We start from the raw sequence: 18,347 nt of genomic DNA on the forward strand, positions 1-18,347 counted from the left end.
GTTTGGAGATATGGGAACCGTTCGGTGCAAACCTCAGCATTTTGTGGGAGTTAATAGCAAACTCAACTCCAGCCTGTGCCTGACCTTTGGCCAGATCACTCGAATGACATTTCAGCATGGCTCCTGTGGCTGGCCAGCCGGCGGGGCAGCAGCTAATCCCTCCTGTTGCGATCAACCCCCTGCTCAGCGGGACTGCAGGGCGCACTCAGCACCGCTCAGCCCGAAGTGCTCTGGGCCTGCCGGCGGGGCGGGACAGCCGCCAGAGGACGGGCCTGTGCCAACTCGCCCCGCTCTGCTCTGCTCTGCGTGGGGCTCCGTCCAGCTCCCAAAGACCTAGCCCACCTTCCGCATGCTCGTCCAGGACCGGGCCCCCAGCCAAGCCCAGCCTCTGAGAACTGCCTCGGAAAACTTACCCGGGAGAGCTTTCAGCCCCGGTGCGGAGGAAGGGCTGCTCTGAGGAGGCTTCTTGTCACCTTCCATTCACATAATTTGGTTGTGCTTCATTGCACACTTGCTACTGCAGGCTTGCATCATGATGTGGGTCTGCCCACCAACTCCAAATATGCTCCATGTTTGGTCTTATGTAACATTTGCTACTACTGTAAAAAGCACTTGAATTACAAAGGTCCTGGCAGATCAACAGAAACAAGGGGTGGAGTCTAATTCCATCTAATATGGTCACAGAAGGCGTCCTGGCTGGTGTAAGTAATCCTTCTCTTGGAAAGGCTGCTGGCCAAGACTGGAAGAGGATGGAATTTATGAATTTAACCTACTAGAATGTGAATTACTCACACCTGATCTTCCTGCATAACTTTACACTGACAACTACTACCAGGTAAATCAGAAAATTTAAATGATTCTTTATATATCTATACTTTAAGCCTAGACAGAACTAAAAGTTTTTAATATTATACATTTTTACAAATATCAGCAGTCTTTTATACATTTTTACAAATATCAGCAGTCTTTTTCTACATTCTATTTCCCCAGTATCTATACTTTAAACAAACAAAAGTTTATTATATCTAAGAATAGCTTTCCTTAAATCTAGTAAGAAAAATCTTCACCCATTTTCTGTGCCTATTTGTAAAATAGGTCTAATTTCAGAAAAATACACATGTTATTGTCCATAGTTCAAAAGCTGGATAACTGACGAAAGCTGGGGACCTTTTAGGCTTTTAATTCAAAAACTTCTCTAAGTGGATCCTTGAAAACCATGTTTTCCTGGTTAAACAGGTTGCCTGTCTCCACCGTATTACACTTTCCGCATCACTCCTCCTCATCCTGCTAATCGCCAAATCTTACTATCAAACACACATGGAAAAAAGCAGCCAACTGATATGAGTTTTATGATAATAAAGGCTGCACACATAAACAGACTCAGATGCCTGATAGTTCAGAATGAACACTTTTAAATGTCAAAAGGAGGGGGGAAATTCCTCTACAAAATACCATCACCCAACACAGACTATTTGGCAAAAAGTCATGAATTACATGTGTGGAAAAGATTTGGCCTGGAAGGGGTGGGAAAGAGTTGTGAGGCATAGGAAATGGCTTCTGTTAGAACAGACACAAATTCTAAATTTACTGTAAAACAAAAGAGTAGTAGTCACATTGCTTTGTTTTTACAGAAAGCATTCATATCCTAGCCATGGCAGCAATATTGAGATCTAGAGGGCTTCTGAAACTGTTCCCCACCCCCCTAGATTTCTGATTCTAACAGTGCAAAACTATGGTGGTTCTTAAAAGAGATCAGGACACCAGGAAAGAGCCATCAGCCGGAAGTAGAAGCACAGTATGAGCAAATCCTTCCAAAGTTAATACACAAAAATAAGACAATTAGGTTAATTCACTGAAGGGTTTGTTAAGCTGGCAGAAAAACAAAACAAAAACATTCTACTGCGGTACTACCTGATTACAGCCAAGTCTCAGCATCATTCACTGCACCCACTGCCCGCCCACCCCGCCGCCAAGGGGAGCTGAGGAGTCTCCCTGATGTTGTCAGTGGCAGAACTGAACTGAGGGAAGAGGACCTACTCAGACTGAGTCTCAGCTCCACATCACTGCACTCCGAGGCCTGGACAGCAGACTCCTTGCCGGTCTCCCAGCACAAACACTCGCATTTCTAAAGTTCCCTTTTGTAGATGGTGCTGGTGCTAGTGGGGAAAACAATTCTTATGAGAACCAACCAAAGTAATAAGACAATGTGGGGAACAAAGTCTTTCTGTAACCCTGAAGAATTTCAGGGTGAACTTCAGCAAATGTTTTTAAATACTACACACTACAAATGTTCTTAAGAACTAGGAAGTATTCTGAAATATACCTACATTTTCGTATGTAAAGAAGGAGAAACTATCCAAATTTGTTCTGAAGACCTACATCAAAAAGGGGATGAATGATAGTGCAAACTAGAAAAATAAAAATCGATACAATAAGAATATACACAAGTACACAAACTGAGCATCTAAAGCTCAGACTGAACTTTTAAACACACACCTCTCTTAATGCCCTAATTAAAAATGTTTAAGCCAATGCCATCCTGTTCTGCTTGGAAAGCATTATTACTCTTCTTCAAACCCTAACCAGATACAGTTTATATTGATATTACATTTCCCTATGATGGCTCATTCAGGGGACATGGTCACATTTCTTCTTTCTTGTGAAAAGAAATAAACAGACTACAGACTAAAAAAAGACTACGGACTAAAATACCGTTTTAATAGAATAACATCCATGCCTTACAGACCAAAAATTACAGGTACTGGCTGCGGTGTGGATGGTGCGCACTCATCAGCTTTACTCTGGTTGCACAAAGCGAGTCCTGAACTGACACAAATTCTTCTGTGAATTAGCCTGCTCGCAGCGAACAAGCGAACCAGCCGCAGCTGGGAGGGGCTACGAGGGCCTGGCTTTGGCCTGCCACGGCCTCAGCACTTTGCGTTGTGTACTCTTGGGCGAGCGACCTCTGCCCTGGGGGTCTGCGTCCTCCTCTGGGGAGCACTACTTGGGCCTCGATGAGGAGTAGAGGAGGTGACACATGTGATGTGGTACCTAGCACCTCTGAAATGCTCGATAAATGTTGGCTATCATGATCAGGAAGAAGGAGAAATTGGATGGTGGACGTCACTTGAAATAAAGGAAGACTGAGATAAAGACAGCGGTTCCTGTGATGAAAATTAGTGAGGTCCCCGACAAATCTTGGGATTTCCTAAATCCAACCCTGAGAAGCCAGCGACGGTGTCATTTGGTGTTCTGCAGGGCAACAAACGAGCTCTCGGCAGTTGGGAAATCCTGTGTTCCTGTCACCGGCGGCAGCCAGTTCTCCAGTTTACAGGAGCACAACAAGCCTCCACTCACTCCACTTCAGTGTCTCAGCAGGCCGGGCGAGTTATAATTGGCCTTAATTGGCACTTACAGGAGCTTTAACATTCCTTACCTGCTGCCAAGGAGCACTTGAAAGGGGGAGAAAGTATTTTCAAACTTGGAAATACCAAGCAATTCATTCAGCTGTGGGCCGGGATGCCTGCTGTCCAGAATCAGATTAGCTTCACCAAGAAACTGCCGCTGTGTTATTATCCCGTGCTCATTAGGTGCTCCCACCGGATTAGGAGAGGTGGGAGATGGGAGCTTAAATGGGATCATTCACCTTGGGGGCTCATGGCACACAGCCTTCCTCTGGTTGGCATCGTCTGCTCTGTTTGGTGGACGCGCCTTCAGGGCTCAGCCACACTTGGTGTGTGTGTGTCCCTTTTCAGCTGTTCAGATTGTTCAAAGGCAGCCAAATAAAGTATAACCTCATGGCCTGATTTACATAGGCTTTGTGTGAACCACAGTCTGACCTCAGCCCAGTCTTTATTTGAGACACAAAGTGAACACTGTTAAAAGGTGACCAATCACACCAAATTCAAGGAGGATAATGAGATCAGAAATAAAACTGACAATAGTTTTTCATTGGCCCCACAACTGATCTCAACAGAAATTGTTGTCCTCTACAAGTCTACACATTTTGCAAAGAGGAATCTCAGCCTAACTGAACTAGATTTCTGCCCTAAGGTAAATTCCAATCAGAGTAAAGAGAAATCTCCCATAAATGCCAGGAAAACCATCTGTAGTTGTTTAAATGAATACTTGAAAAATCATCACTCGTTTTGAAAAACCTTTTGCCTCATATCACACGGTGAAGATACATGCTACACTGGTAGTAAAAAAAAGTTCGCCCTTGTTTGAGAAATAGACTTCAAAGTCAAATTACAGTTAATCACATTTGTGAATAAATGTGTAAAGCACCCTAAGAGGCTTTAGAAAAAAACTGGAAGCTTACAAAAATAAATAAAATACCTACTCCTGGTGGCAGTAGTCGCCTATGTGGCTAGCAGAGATACAAAGTATTAACAGACTTCTGGGAAAACAATCTAGGAACAGCTATAAACAAGGCAGATAAGTATCTTTTTTGATCCGGAATCCATTCCTGAGACTTTTATCCTACAGAAATGAATGCGTGCAGCGTTTAGCAGGGTGGCTACTGCTGCCTTCTTCGTGGAGGTAAAAGGCAGGAAACAAAGTGAATGTCCACAGACAGAGGGCTGAGGATGTTACCGCACAGCCGCACCTTAAAACGGTAAGCAACCGTTAAAAAGGAGGATTTGTGTTATTCTGGGATCTGAATGGATTTCTATGTGGTTTTGCTGAATAGAGGAGCAGCAGAAGTGTGCTTACTAACAGGATCCATCTTTTGGTAAAAGCTATGACCTGTAGTCCCTGCTAATGAAACATGGGATTATATGTGCTTGTAAAGAGTTATGAGCATGATAAAAATATAGAAGGATGTATACTAAGTTACATATGAAGAATGTACCAAGTTACATAGATGAATTACAGAGTGGAGAGGACCAGTACAATTGGAGAAGGCAGGGAAGCAGAAAGAGCCAATGAGATAGAAGGCAGTAGGCTGAACTGAAAACAGCATATTTGAGATTATTACACTTGGGTGTCTATGTAAATATATATGACAGATGAATGCGCCTCATATATTCAGGTGTCAATCAAAAAATCCATAAAGAAACTGACTCAAGTTTTTGTCATAAAAAATTGCACTGTGAAGAAAGCAGAAGAAAAATTTAAACAGCATGAAACTCTGGTATTAAATCAAAGTATCAAGTCCTGACCACGGTACCCATTTCATTGGTTTGGCTGTGCAGACGGATTCACGCCAGTAACATAACAAATCACAGTAAGAATCACAGCGTGTGAGGCTAAGCGACTTGGGTCGTGTCCGGCTCTGCGAACCTGTGGACTGCAGCCCGCCAGGCTCCTCTGTGCATGGGATTTTCCAGGCAAGAATACTGGAGTGAGTTGCTGTGCCCTTCTCCAGGGGCTCTTTCCAACCCAGGGATCAAACTCTCGTCTCATGTCTCCTGCACTGGCAGGCAGATTCATTACCACTGACACCACCTGGGGAAAAGGCCTATTAGCCACTCTTGTGAAACAGCACCTTAACTTTCTAAAGCTCACTACAAATCTTCTACAGCAGGAGTTTTAACAGTCTTTTAAAACTATCAAACCTAAGAAGTAATGAAATAAAGTTCATACTGGAGTTTATTTTTTACCCTAGGAGAGTATAAATCAAGAACTACATCATGTGAGATAAGGGGCTGACTGCTTATTTTAAATTGAGATAATTACCTTCCCTGATCTGTTTTCATTAACTTTCAAACACACAAGAGGAAAAGCTATATGATTTCTTTGAAGTTCAATTTGAGAACTGTTGACTTAAAAGCAAAACACAAAAGTAAACCTAAATATTGGAATTTCTATATACACAATAAGCAATGAGGAAGGAAATAGGTGAATTCAACCTCTGCCCACTGCCCCAAACCAGCTGTAGGGGCCTGAACCCTGCATGGGAGGCATTAGTCCAGTCAGGTAGTAGGTGCTACAGCAGACAGAAGTGATAAAAACTCCCTCTTCTGGTCAGACACAAGACCACAGCTTAATAGGGCCAATGCAGCAGGTGTGTGCGAATCTCAACTAGTCAACACACAAAAATGGCCTTGTAAAACAATGATTGTCAGGAGAAACGTCTTTTAGCAAATAGAACTAAATATGGATTTATATCCTGAACTGTCCCCTTCAAAATATGAAGCACAGCCATCCTAATGATTTCTAGATGTAGCAGACAAGTCAGGAGTGACACTGCTGAATATTAATAATTTATTGACTGATTTATGCTGCTGGACACTCACATTTTCATTGCCTCATTCTGGTGACACAGATCAGAAGTGTTGACGTTGTTCGTTCAATCAGAGCAGCACTAACCTGGAGGCAGCTCTGGTCAGCCTCCAGGTGGAGAATCCATCCACTGAGACACTGACAGACATTCTCCAAGAAGAGTGCATGTGATAACGTAGCACTGACAATCTCAATGTCTACCAATAGGGGACAGGCTAAGTTAAATACATTGAGGAAGTGAAATAATAGGCAATCTTTTTTTTTAAAAAAAAGGAAGTAATGTGCATTAACATGGAAAAATAAGCTAGATCACTAAGTTTAAAAAAGTGAACTTATAATAAATCTAATTTTTCATGTGTGTGAAGGAAAAAGCCAAATATTGCTTTGTCCAGGGTCTAGACATGCTCCAAGTGTTTATGTCAACCTGTGCCCCTGGAAAGTAAGATGGAAGAGATTCATCTACTTATTCTGACTGCATATTTGTCCTCTGTTGTTGGTTCACGTTTTTCTTATATGATGTGCATTACCATGTTAATAATGAAAAAAAAAAAACTCAAAATACATGTGTTTTTCCTTTTTAATTAGAAAGTTTCCACTACCCAAATGAGAGGATCCTTTTGTTTTCAGGTTTACATGACTAAATTACTGTTTCACTTTAAAACGGCAACAAAAACCCAAAAAGAATAAATGACTCCAAAGTTCTGCATCACTGCAATAATTATTTTCTATCTCTACAATCTTTAGGAAATGTCTAAAGACTTAATGCATATAATACATCATGACTTTTTGTTCAGGTCATTACACTTCATTGGAAAACAAACAAACACAAAAAAGCCCACATACAAATTGAAATAACCACCCCATGATCCACAAGCTAAGTAAACCATCCAGCTGCTTGTGAGCCATTCCCTGTCCCTTCTTCTCCAGTTCGTCAGCCGGCCCTGCTGGCCTCCTCCTTCTGTGCTGATTCCTACTCCAGCCGCAGCTCTCTGCCTCTGCTGCCGCCGCCCTGTCAGCCCAGGCGTCCTCTCCAGACCCCGCGCTCACCTAGTCTAGTGCAGTGCAGCCCACTCTGCCTCGCCCTGCTTCCGCTCTTGTCCTCCGTTTCACAGAGCAACCACAAAGCAGGTCAAGACCCTTTCTGACTCAAGATCCTCCAGAGACTTTGCACAGTCTGCACTGGCAATCCAGATTCCTTTCATTTGGCCCCAGCACCCCCTTCTCCAACTTGCCCCCTCTCCTCCCCGCACATTACGTTTTCACCTCCTCTCTGGCCTTCCTGCAGGAACTCTGCACCTGCCAGTTTCTCTGTTTGGAACACTGCTCCTCCAGATCTTCACATGGCTGGCTGTTTTTCATCACACACCTTCCACATCAATTCCTCCGAATGGCTTTTTTTGACTAAGCCTTACCTAAAGTGTCTGGCCCCATTTTTTCTCTGACATTAACCCAAGCCTTTATCACTATTTGAAATCATCTTATTTTACTCGATTTTATCCTATTCATTCCATCCTCTTTAAACAGAATATAAGCTGCATGAAATCAAAGACACTGCTTTCCTAGTTCATTGGAGAGAAATGCCTAGACAGGATGCACTCAATAATTATTTGCTAAATGAGTGAACAGTATCCTTGCCAATTTATGGCTTTTTAAAAAAGCCCCAAAGGCACAGATATTAATAAAGGCAAGGATTTCAGTATAAAGAAAAATCAGTGCATTTTATAACTAGAAATTAAAATGTAGCTCTTACAAATGGCATAAACAATACCATTTAAAATATATATGTTGATTATATAACCAAGAAAAAAAAAGATAAACGTATTAGTTAGGGACAAAGTGATCCTTTATCTGATGCTACTGAAGTTACTTGAAAATTTTAATTTGCACTGTTTGGCTGGTGGTAGAGAAAAATTGAATTCACTGCATTAATTTTACATCATGTTCTTCAGTGACAAGAAGCTTAGATCAAACAGTCAACTTGGAATTTCCTTCGAGAATTAAAGTAACATCTACCCTGACATTGCTCACGTTATGATGTGCCTGCTCTGGTTTGCTCCCTTCCTGGTTCAGCCCTTGACTGCTGGAGAAAGGCCTGGCATATGTCTTTGAAGCAAAAGAGTGAAGTATTTTTGGCTCTGCAACAAATTTCAGTCTTTATACCGACTGCAGAAATATGCCAACCAATTCGCTAGAGAAGCTACAAAATGTCACGAGGCTGGGACAAAAAGAGGCGGAGCTTGGCTTTGGGTCTTTACTCTGGTTTAGGGTTAAATAAAGTGGGACAGGCCGAGGAGAAATCCAGTGACTATGCTAAATCAAGTATCCACCTACGACCATTATGTCTTCAAATTATTAAATGTTCTCTCTGAGGTAATGGGTTTACACTGCTGACCCGGTCACTCTAGGCAATTCCACCTGAGATACAACATCTGTCATTAATGACAGTTTTGTGACATGTGGAATTCATTACATCTTCTCGAGATTGTCCTTTAACTCTATACACCCTTATTATATGCAAAAGAAACAGATGGTCAGTTCAGTTCAGTTGCTCAGTCGTGTTCAACTCTCTGCAACCCCATGGATGCAGCACACCAGGCCTCCCTGTCCATCGCCAACTCCCAGAGTTTACTCAGACTCATGTCCATTGAGTCAGACATGATGTCATCCAACCATCTCATCCTCTGTCGACCCCTTCTCCTCCTGCCTTCAATCTTTACCAGCATTACGGTCTTTTCTAATGAGTCAGTTCTTCGAGTTTCATCTTCAACATCAGTCCTTCCAATGAATATTCAGGACTGATTTCCTTTAGGATGGACTGGTTGGATCTCCTTGCAGTCCAAGGGACTCTCGAGTCTTCTCCAACACCACAGTTCAAAAGCATCAATTCTTCGACACTCAACTTTCTTTATAGAAACAGATGTTAAGTAGACAGAAAATTCAGCCTGAGACATTTTATCTGTGTGAATGACATTTAATTTAGGAGTTTGATCTGTAAACTGGGAATAAAACCATCCATTCAGTGAGTCGCTAAGAACAGGAAATAAGATAATACAAAAACACTTTGTGAATCATCAAGTCCTGCTACAAATTATCATTAGTCTGTGGACTTTTAAATTACTATTAGTCCTAAAAAGATTAAGTTATCACTGAAAGTTTCAGAGTAGAATAAGACCCAAACAACTGAAGAGAAAAAAAGAAACATTTTTTTCTTTATCCAAAAACAAAGTTACTTAATAGCCAAATGAAACAACTCATTCAAAATTCCTGAATCCATTACCTTCTACACCTAACTCCATCAGATCACAAGAGGGAGAAAGTCTTCTTTATTGAAAGGCAAAACCTCTGCTCTGTGATACAGAGTTGCTTAATTACACAAGAGCAATCATTGGTCACAACTATGTTAAATTGTTGTCGACAGTGGGATTGGCATTTTTGCCAGAGAAAGCCCATGGGATGTCATACAGTAAGATTTGTTTTGCTCACCCAGTCATGTTCTTTGAAACCAATTAATTAGCTCAAAAAACTGAGTAATTCCTATTTATTCATCTTCTGATGAAAACGACTTTTCAGAAAAATATAATTTATGCTAGCACCTAAAAAAATCCACCACCTTAGTGCATTTATTAAGTCCCAACTATGCATGTGGCTGTTAACTTTACAGGGTTTGTAATATCTACAAGTGGAGAAAGCTCTAAGGTCGCAGAGGAGTGTCAGCGAAAGATACATTCATGAAAAAGCCAGATTTATGACATCCCCTTCTGCGAAGAGAGTCTGAGGGGCACATGTTTTACCCCAAGCCCAGACTCGCACGTCACTTACAGCAATGGGGACGCGCACAACACGTAGTATCAATGGATAAATGGCAAAGGGTATTTATCTGGGATCCTTCTGCAGATCAACATGAGATTTGAGAATTCTGCTCCCTAGGTAAGGCACTTCCTAGACTAGGACTGGCCTCGGGAGACAGCTCCCTGAATAGCACAGGAAACCAAATCCGACAGCTTGAGCTGGTGTTTCCCCAAACATGGAGTAGGTATCACTCTCCAGCATTAACAACATTAAATCTCAAGTGAAAACTTACTCCCTTCCTAAATCTCCTTCACTTTTTGTGATAACACCATGTCACTCTGTGGATGACACTTGCCTAAAACGTGCTAGTCTCCCTCCAACTAAGGCAGCAGGCCTCAGGGCTCAGTGCTGGTGCTGGCAAGAGTAGCAACAAATAACTGAATCTTTTCACTAGATTTATTTTCACACTTACCACCTATGGCAAAGGACGTCAGTTTTCCCACTGATGACTCTAGTGAGGTTTTCTTTGTGAAAGATTTAAATAGAAGTGGTTTGATTTTAAGAAAAAAAAATTAAATGGAAGTAAATAAATCATAAAGATGGAACTTGATGGAGCACACCTGGGGAAAAGGTGGCTGAAGTCCACGTGCTCAGACTCGGGGCTGAGCCACAGGGTGAAACAGTGGTCAGCCTAACTCATCTGAGGCAAAATACTTGGGCAGCTGACATTCGAGTGGGGCTTCCATTAATTATAGAGATGCTACCAGACGACCCGTCCGATCTGAATTCACATCACTCATGTATTTCACCGAGGTAGGACCAGCCCATGTCTGCCTAAGACAGGTTGACAGAAGTTATGGTATTCTTCACAAACAAATTCTTCACAAGCAAATTCAAATAGAAGCGGCAGGGTGCAAGGCAGTGCAGCACATGGCTTCTCAGAACCACCTGCAAAGCTCCTTCCACACAGAACCCCAGAGCCTCCCACCAGTCACTAGCTGACCCCACCTGTTCAGACCCATAGTAAATGTGTATAAATGGAAATACACAGTTTATGCTATTCAGTAGCCAATTTAGGGCCAACACATTTACTATGAATGAAAGTATCTACTCAGATCCCCAGCCTGGCTAACACAATCTCAAAAGAAAGGTGCTTCCGGCCACAGGGCATGTCACCATCTTAGTCCTCTTTCATACTTAAGGTCTCAGAGGCAATTACTGCAAGATTTCCAGGACATGATACAAAAAGTTAAAAATCAGTTTAAAAAAAGCAGGGGCCTCCTCTCATGCCATCCTTGCTAGACTCAACAAATCTCTGAGCGCCGATCTGCGTCAGTCCCTATGCCAAGCACAGGAATACAAAGCAGCAGCCCCATGGGGGGAGGGGATAGGCTGTGAACACAACGCATCCTGGCAAGCCCTTGGGCCACAATCAGCTGAGGGAGCTGTGTGGAATGCAGACTCCTAGGTCCTCTCTCTGGCTCCTTCCAGACTGCCAGTCTGCAGTGGGTAGGAGGAAGGGGGCCACTTAGGCAGCTCCTCTTTGATTTGGAAACACAGGAGGTTTTGGATGCACTGATTCAACTGTATGTTGAAAATCTGAAATTAGCAGTAAGAAACATCTCACTCCTAAAAATACTGAATAACTAAAGAGAAGTACGAGGCAGCTGGGACTATTTCAAAACATTAAAACAACAACTAGAAAGCATGGTATTACTATACAGTTTCCAAGAGAGTCATCTATACAACAAGAGTGATCAGACTACAAAATGGAAATGCCAGAATGACACTACAATCACTCACCATCACTGACCCAGGAGAAATCCTGGTGAAGAGTTAACTCATGAAAAGGCAGCTCAGTCAGCAAAAATGTACAGACACAACATTTCAGGTGTAGCTCCAGACCAGTGCAATACAGTGAATACTCAGGAGAGCAGGTCACACAGATCTTCTGGTTTCCTAACACTTAAAGTTATGTTTATGCCATACTGTAGCTTATTAAGTGTGCAAAAAAGCATTATGACTTAGAAGAACTGGAGTGAGTTGCCATTTCCTTCTCCAGGGGATCTTCCTGACCCAGGAATTGAACCTGGGTCTCCTGCATTGCAGAGAGACTCTTTAGCATCTGAGCCACCAGGGAAGCCCCTAAAAGAACGTACATGTGCTTAGCTGCTCAGTCGTGTCTGACTCTTTGTGACCCCATGGACTGTAGCCCACCAGGCTCCTCTGTCCATGGGGATCCTCCAGGCAAGAGTACTGGGGCCAGTTGCCGTGTCCTCCCCTCCAGGGGATCTTCCCAACCCAGGGATCGAACCCAGGTTTCCTGCATTGCAAACAGATTCTTTACCAGCTGAGTTACCAGGGAAGAACATACATACCTTAATTAAAAAAAATAAAACTGTTTCTAAAGAGCTTCCCTCATAGCTCAGCTGGTGAAGAATCTGCCTGCAATGCAGGAGACCCTGGTTTGTTTCCTGGGTTGGGAAGATGGATTCTTTACCATCTGAGCCACCAGGGAAGCCCAAGAACACTGCAGTGGGTAGCCTATCCCTTCTCCAGGGGACCTTCCCAGCCCAGGGATCAAACAGAGGTCTCCTGCATTGCAGACAGATTCTTTACCAGCTGAGCTACCAGGGAAGAACACACATACCTTAATTTAAAACAAATAAAACTTTGTTTCTAAAGAGCTTCCCTCACAGCTCAGTTGGTAAAGAATCCGCCTGCAACGCAGGAGACCCTGGTTTGTTTCCTGAGTCAGGAAGATCCCCTGGAGAAGGGATGGCTGCCCACTTCAGTATTCTTGCTTCCCTGGTGGCTCAGCAGGTAAGAAATCTGTCTGCAATGTGGGAGACCTGGGTTTGATCTCTGGGTTGGGAAGATCCCCTGGAGAAGGGAAAAGCTACCCACTCCAGTATTCTGGCCTGGAGAATTCCATGGACTGTGGAGTCCATAGGGTTGCACAGAGTCGAACACAACTGAGTGACTTTCACTTTGTTTCTAAAAAACGCTAACCATCATCTGAGACTTCAGTAAGCTGAAGTAGCAACAAAAATCACAATAACACAGGAACAATGAAAAAGTCTGAAATGTTTCAAGAATTCACAAAATATGACAGAGACATGAAGCCAGTAGATGCTGTTAGAAAAATGGATTCAAGGAGTTTGCTTGACACAGAGTTGCCCCCAACTTTCAGTCTGTAAAAGACACACTCTCTGTGAAGAACAATAAATCAAAATGCAAGAAATGAGGTATGTCTGCAGGTCTCTCACTATTTTGGGTAACAACCTGTTCACAAATTCAGCATAACATTATCAACATGAACTGAGCGACAAGCCTTGCTGCTACTGTAGCTTCCTCCCCGTCACGGCCAGGCAGCAGTGGTTTTAAAGGAACTGTCTGCTAAATTTTATGGCAACTGCTCACTTGTTCATAAAAGTCACAGATGAGTATCATTAAGACATGAATTCACAGAAGACTGCCCACACATTTTCACCAAGTTCATCAGAAGGGAAGACAGCAGAATCTCTCCTTTGGCAGGTGCAAGTTCTTCCTAATACAGCAATAAACAGCTTGCAATGGCTACTTAGAAATTTCTTGAATTTCAAAAACAGGTTTTGCTTTTGACTCTGGAAAATAAACATGTAGCAATAGGCCTTCTGGAATTACAACAAAGGAGAATGGGTTGCAAATACTTCTTCCGGTTCCTGGTCCTGGCCCCCGACCACCTCTTTTTTCCCAGATGAGTGAGCTGTCACTCCCGAACTAGGCCAGGGACATCACATGGTGCCTTCCTCCACTTTGGGAAGTTGCCCCCAAGCCCATACACCTAGCCGTCTCCAAACCTCCTGTTTATTCCATCAGCCTTCCCTTGGCTGCCGCCCCCGAAGAGGAAACTCCTGCATTTCCCAATGAATCCCTCCGTCAGCACCTGGCCCCCCTCGTCCCACCAGAGGCCCTCTCGTCTCCTACAGCTTGAAGAGCTCCCTTGCCGCCAAGGGACCAGCCCGCAGTGGCCGGGCCAGCTGCGCGCCCCGCCTTCCCGAAGGCGCCGGGCTCTGTCCTGAGGCCTGCACTCACACCACACCTGCCGCTGTGGGGGTCAGCACAGTTCCTTTGTCACTGAACATGTATCTTATTAGAAGACGTTATGGATGCTACAGACTGATAGAGAAAGAGAGAAGAAATATGATTTCGAGACACTCTCCCCTCCCCTACCTCGCCCTCAATATACAGACATTCATTCTATGAGAGACAGAGGAAGATAAAGAAAATCATCTCCAAGAAACGTGCTGTAAGTAAGTGAAGTGCTTCTGGAAGAGGGGACCAAGAGGGCCTCCTCCTGACTAGGTAAGGCCTGGAAGAAGGAACACCTTTAAGTGGGCTTGATGCAAACAGTAGCTGTTTTCATACTGCATCATTAAGGCAAATCATTCAGGTGTTAAAAATCCTGCAACAGGTTCCCAGTGACATATCAAGCCCAGGGTGTCTGATGGCACTGAATCTCTCTGAACAGCCCCAGCCTTGCCCTGGCACACAGCTCTTCCCCACGGGGTACATCAGCTCCAGCCAATGGAGATTCTGTGGAGTACATTCCAGACAGCCTGGAATTTCCTGCCTCCGCGCTTGCTCCCATCAGCCCTGTGGCCAACCTGGCACCACCAAATATGGCTGTGCAGTGCACAGTCTGTGCTACGGTGACGGCCCTGTCCATCCCCATCACAACACTTCCCATTTTAGAGGATCGTAGGTGATTTTTTTTAAAAAGTATTTTCTGCATTTTCCACAATGGACATGTATTCCACACCTAAAAACTGATGGGGACAATCTGCACATGGGAAAAACAATCCATCCTACTCTTCGGAATAGCCTGATGTGAAGAAGGCTATTTCCTTTAAGAAGTCTGCCCCGAGTTACCGAGCAAGAAGCAATCTGTGCTCCTTATTCTCACGGTTTTGGACTGCTGTGTGAGCTTCGACACGCATCTCTCTGTCCCCACAGCGGCACCTCTTCTCTCTCAAAGACTTGTCAAGTGTCAGGTATGCACAAGGGGCTACACCATACCGTGCACTTCATCCTCTCTGGGAACCAATGAGGTTGCTATCACTGTCCCCACATTATAAAAAAGAAGCTGAGGTCGGAAAACTTGCTCAAGGAGAACAACTAACCTATGGTTCTTGCAAGTTTAGATGTAAATCCAGTCTGGTCTGGCTTCAAAACCCATTACTCCCAAATGAAATGAAAATGAAATGAAGTCGCTCAGTCGTGTCCGACTCTTTGTGACCCCATGGACTGCAGCCTACAGGCTCCTCCGTCCATGGGATTTTCCAGGCAAGAATACTGGAGTGGGTTGCCATTTCCTTCTCCAATAGATCTTTCCGACTCAAGGATTGAACCCGGGTCTCCCGCATTGTAGGCAAACGCTTACCGTCTGAGCCACCAGGGAAGTTTTTTTTTTATAACTCCCAAAGCACTCGGCAACTGGCTGTCTTTTCCAATACCAGCCACTTGGAGTTTTAAGCAGGGAGACCATATCTTATTCAGTTTGGTGCTCACTCTGGTGCCTACTCTGGGGCCTCACCCAGAAGCAGAAACTCAAAGGACCTTTTTATGATTACAGAAAAGATTCCTTGGGGGAAAAAGGTGGGATGTGATCGTGAAGGTGTGACTTTGAACAATGGCAGTCCAGCCCGACAGAAAGCCCTGCAGGTTCCAAGCTGGACTGTACCTCCGGCCCTGCTGTTCCCCTAGCCTTACTCTGTGATCATCTTCACCTCTGAACTGCTCTCCTGCTTCCACCCTCCTTGCACAGTCTGCCCTAGCGAGAGAGATGGTCCTGGGTTCCTCCCTTACAGAAACCTTCACTACCCCCAGGCAGCTTCCTCCTCGGGCCTACAAGCCTGTACATGAACAAGGGCCCCGCCCAGAAGGCTGACTCCCATGTCTCTACTTCCCTCACTAACTTCACAAGCCATCTGCAGGTCTGCGAACCGCCACTCCCCTCTGTCACACACTTTTATTCCAGATCCCCGCATGGGTGACCCCCTCTCATCACTTAGGGCTCGGGTCACCAGGGTCACCGCCTTAGAGGCCTTGCTTGAATGCTCTATTACAGAAAGACCCCGTTGCTATTCTGTCTCAAGTCTGTGTTTGTAGTCGTGAGGACAACAATAAAACAACTTGCAGTTATTTAAAAAAAAAAAAAAAATGTCCAGTTAGTTTTGCCTTTCTCTCCAGCAAGATTTTGAACCCCATGGACGGAAAAATGATAACCACATCCCCATGCCTGAAACAAAGTGAGCACTCAAACACTTCTGAGTTGCTACTGGGTATAAAATTAAACTTTATGATCAGAACTCTTTTTTTTTTTTTTTTTACCACTATGACAATGCAAAACAACCTTATTTGGATTCTCCCATGACCGACACCCAGTTAACAGGCCTGGAGTCTCACAGCCCAGGGAAGGCTCAGAGGTTCATGAAACCCCTGAAGTCACAATGCCTCATTTTAAGTACATGCACATTTTGATGGGGGAAGACAGCATAGTTCCATCTTATTCACAAATTAGAACATCAGAGAGATTTAGAACTACTGAACTTGGACATTTCAAAATCACATTTCTTTTAAAAAGAGCCATGTCTCTATATTCTGTGTCTATATATAATTTTACCACCCACTAAATTCACAACCATGGGATCTAGAAGAAAACAAATATTTTACTCCACTGATGCAGTATTTCAACAAAGATTTTATGAAATACATTTTCCCTCTAAGTTTAATAAAAATGAGAAAAAGGCACATTCCTTTCAAGAAAATTCAGAAAACCCCTAACATCTGATAGGCATTAACCCATTCAATCAATTAGAAAACCTACTTCCCGATAGAGGGGAGGGGTAGTACACCCCACCCAGGCTGTCACAGCTTAATCCTGCTCTACCTTTTTACCCTCTAATAATGATTTTTAAATGGTTAAGCACTTACCATAATGTGATTGAAATGCCTGTGGTTTGACAACCTGATTACAGTCGTTACACACCACCAAGTAGAAATCATCGTGGGCTGGACAGAGACCAAATATTGGCATGTCTGCAATAAAGACAGAGAGCATCACTCACTCACGTGGTTCTTGTTAATAGGAAACCATCTGGGGTGGTGATATTTCCTAAAAGAGCTGTCTTATGATAAAGTGCACAGGATAAAAGTTATTCCAGTTTAAAAGTAACTGATGTGATGCACCATGACTATGAAGAGAGAAACCAAATCAGGCTTACAGAAACACCATTAGAAAGGGTTAAAATAAAATGCATGAGAAATCATTAGTATGAGGTAAAACAGACCAATGTATTAAAATACGATCCATGAATGCCCTCACACAATAAAGCAACTTCAGGAGAAGTCTAATAAGGGTTATGAGGAAGAATCTGTAACCACAGAAAATGTCTAGGAATTCACAAAGCAGTACCATTTAATGGTTTTATTTAACTATGCATTCTATTCCAGCCATCAAGTCTCTGAGTTCTATGGAACAGTTAAGAAAGAAAGCAGAGGTTTCCCTTAAAGAGTAAAATTGCTGGTTTCGTCAACATGTAATACAAAGAAAACTATTTTCATACTTTTTTTTACAGGTCACAACTAACCCCCAGTCCTTTTGTTTACATACTGATGCCACTGAAGAGAAAGAACTTCAGTACAAGCGTAACACTGCATACATTAATCTCGGTTCAATTACTGGAACAGGGCAAAATACAGGTTGGATTTTTTTATAGTGAGAACTTAATTAAACATAAAACCAGTCTACCTGCATATATATGTAAATTGAAAGTACAGTAACTTGATACCTGATAATACACGATTAACCAAAAAATCCTAACTGTGGATAATTAATAATAATTGCAACAACCAAGGGAACAGAGAGAACACTTCAAATCCATAATCTTAACTCTTTTAAATATTTCAAAATTGGTATTTTACACTAGGTGCTCTACTTAGAATATCTGCAATGAATAGATTATTAGCACCATTTCAATTGGGCAAATATTTTAGTAGACCAAATACCAAGTTTAAAGGGAGGAAAAAGATCTAAAAAGCTGACTAGCATCTGCTTTCTCTCCTGTAAGATTTAATTTCACCCTTTTCTACCCTGGGTGAACTGGGTGGTTTTAAAGGAAACAGAAAATGCCCTGAGGTAATGTAAAGTGACGATAATCTCTAAAATATCAAATTCCGGATCTAATATCTTCCTGTGGCTATAGCTCACATTTTCTTAGACAGTTTCTATTTACGCTGAACTACACAGATAGCCTTTGAATCTGAAACATACCAGGGAGCGACAT

General features: G+C 43.1%; 1 protein-coding gene across 4 annotated transcripts in view; it reads right to left on the bottom strand.

Moving 5' to 3' along the window:
- Nucleotides 1-18,347, bottom strand: part of ATXN7 (ataxin 7) — a 132,544-nt gene that overhangs the window by 33,558 nt on the left and 80,639 nt on the right. For 3 of the 4 annotated variants that reach the window (XM_043885953.1, XM_043885952.1, XM_043885951.1), the window contains one exon: nucleotides 16,996-17,100. In XM_043885953.1, coding sequence (XP_043741888.1) covers nucleotides 16,996-17,100 — 105 coding nt within the window. Of the gene's footprint in view, nucleotides 1-413; nucleotides 1,951-16,995; nucleotides 17,101-18,347 lie in introns of those variants that run through there. The other variant, XM_043885954.1, reaches the window with a different exon arrangement.

This window comes from Cervus elaphus, chromosome 24 (genome assembly GCF_910594005.1).
Source record: "Cervus elaphus chromosome 24, mCerEla1.1, whole genome shotgun sequence".
Classification (NCBI taxonomy): domain Eukaryota; kingdom Metazoa; phylum Chordata; class Mammalia; order Artiodactyla; family Cervidae; genus Cervus; species Cervus elaphus.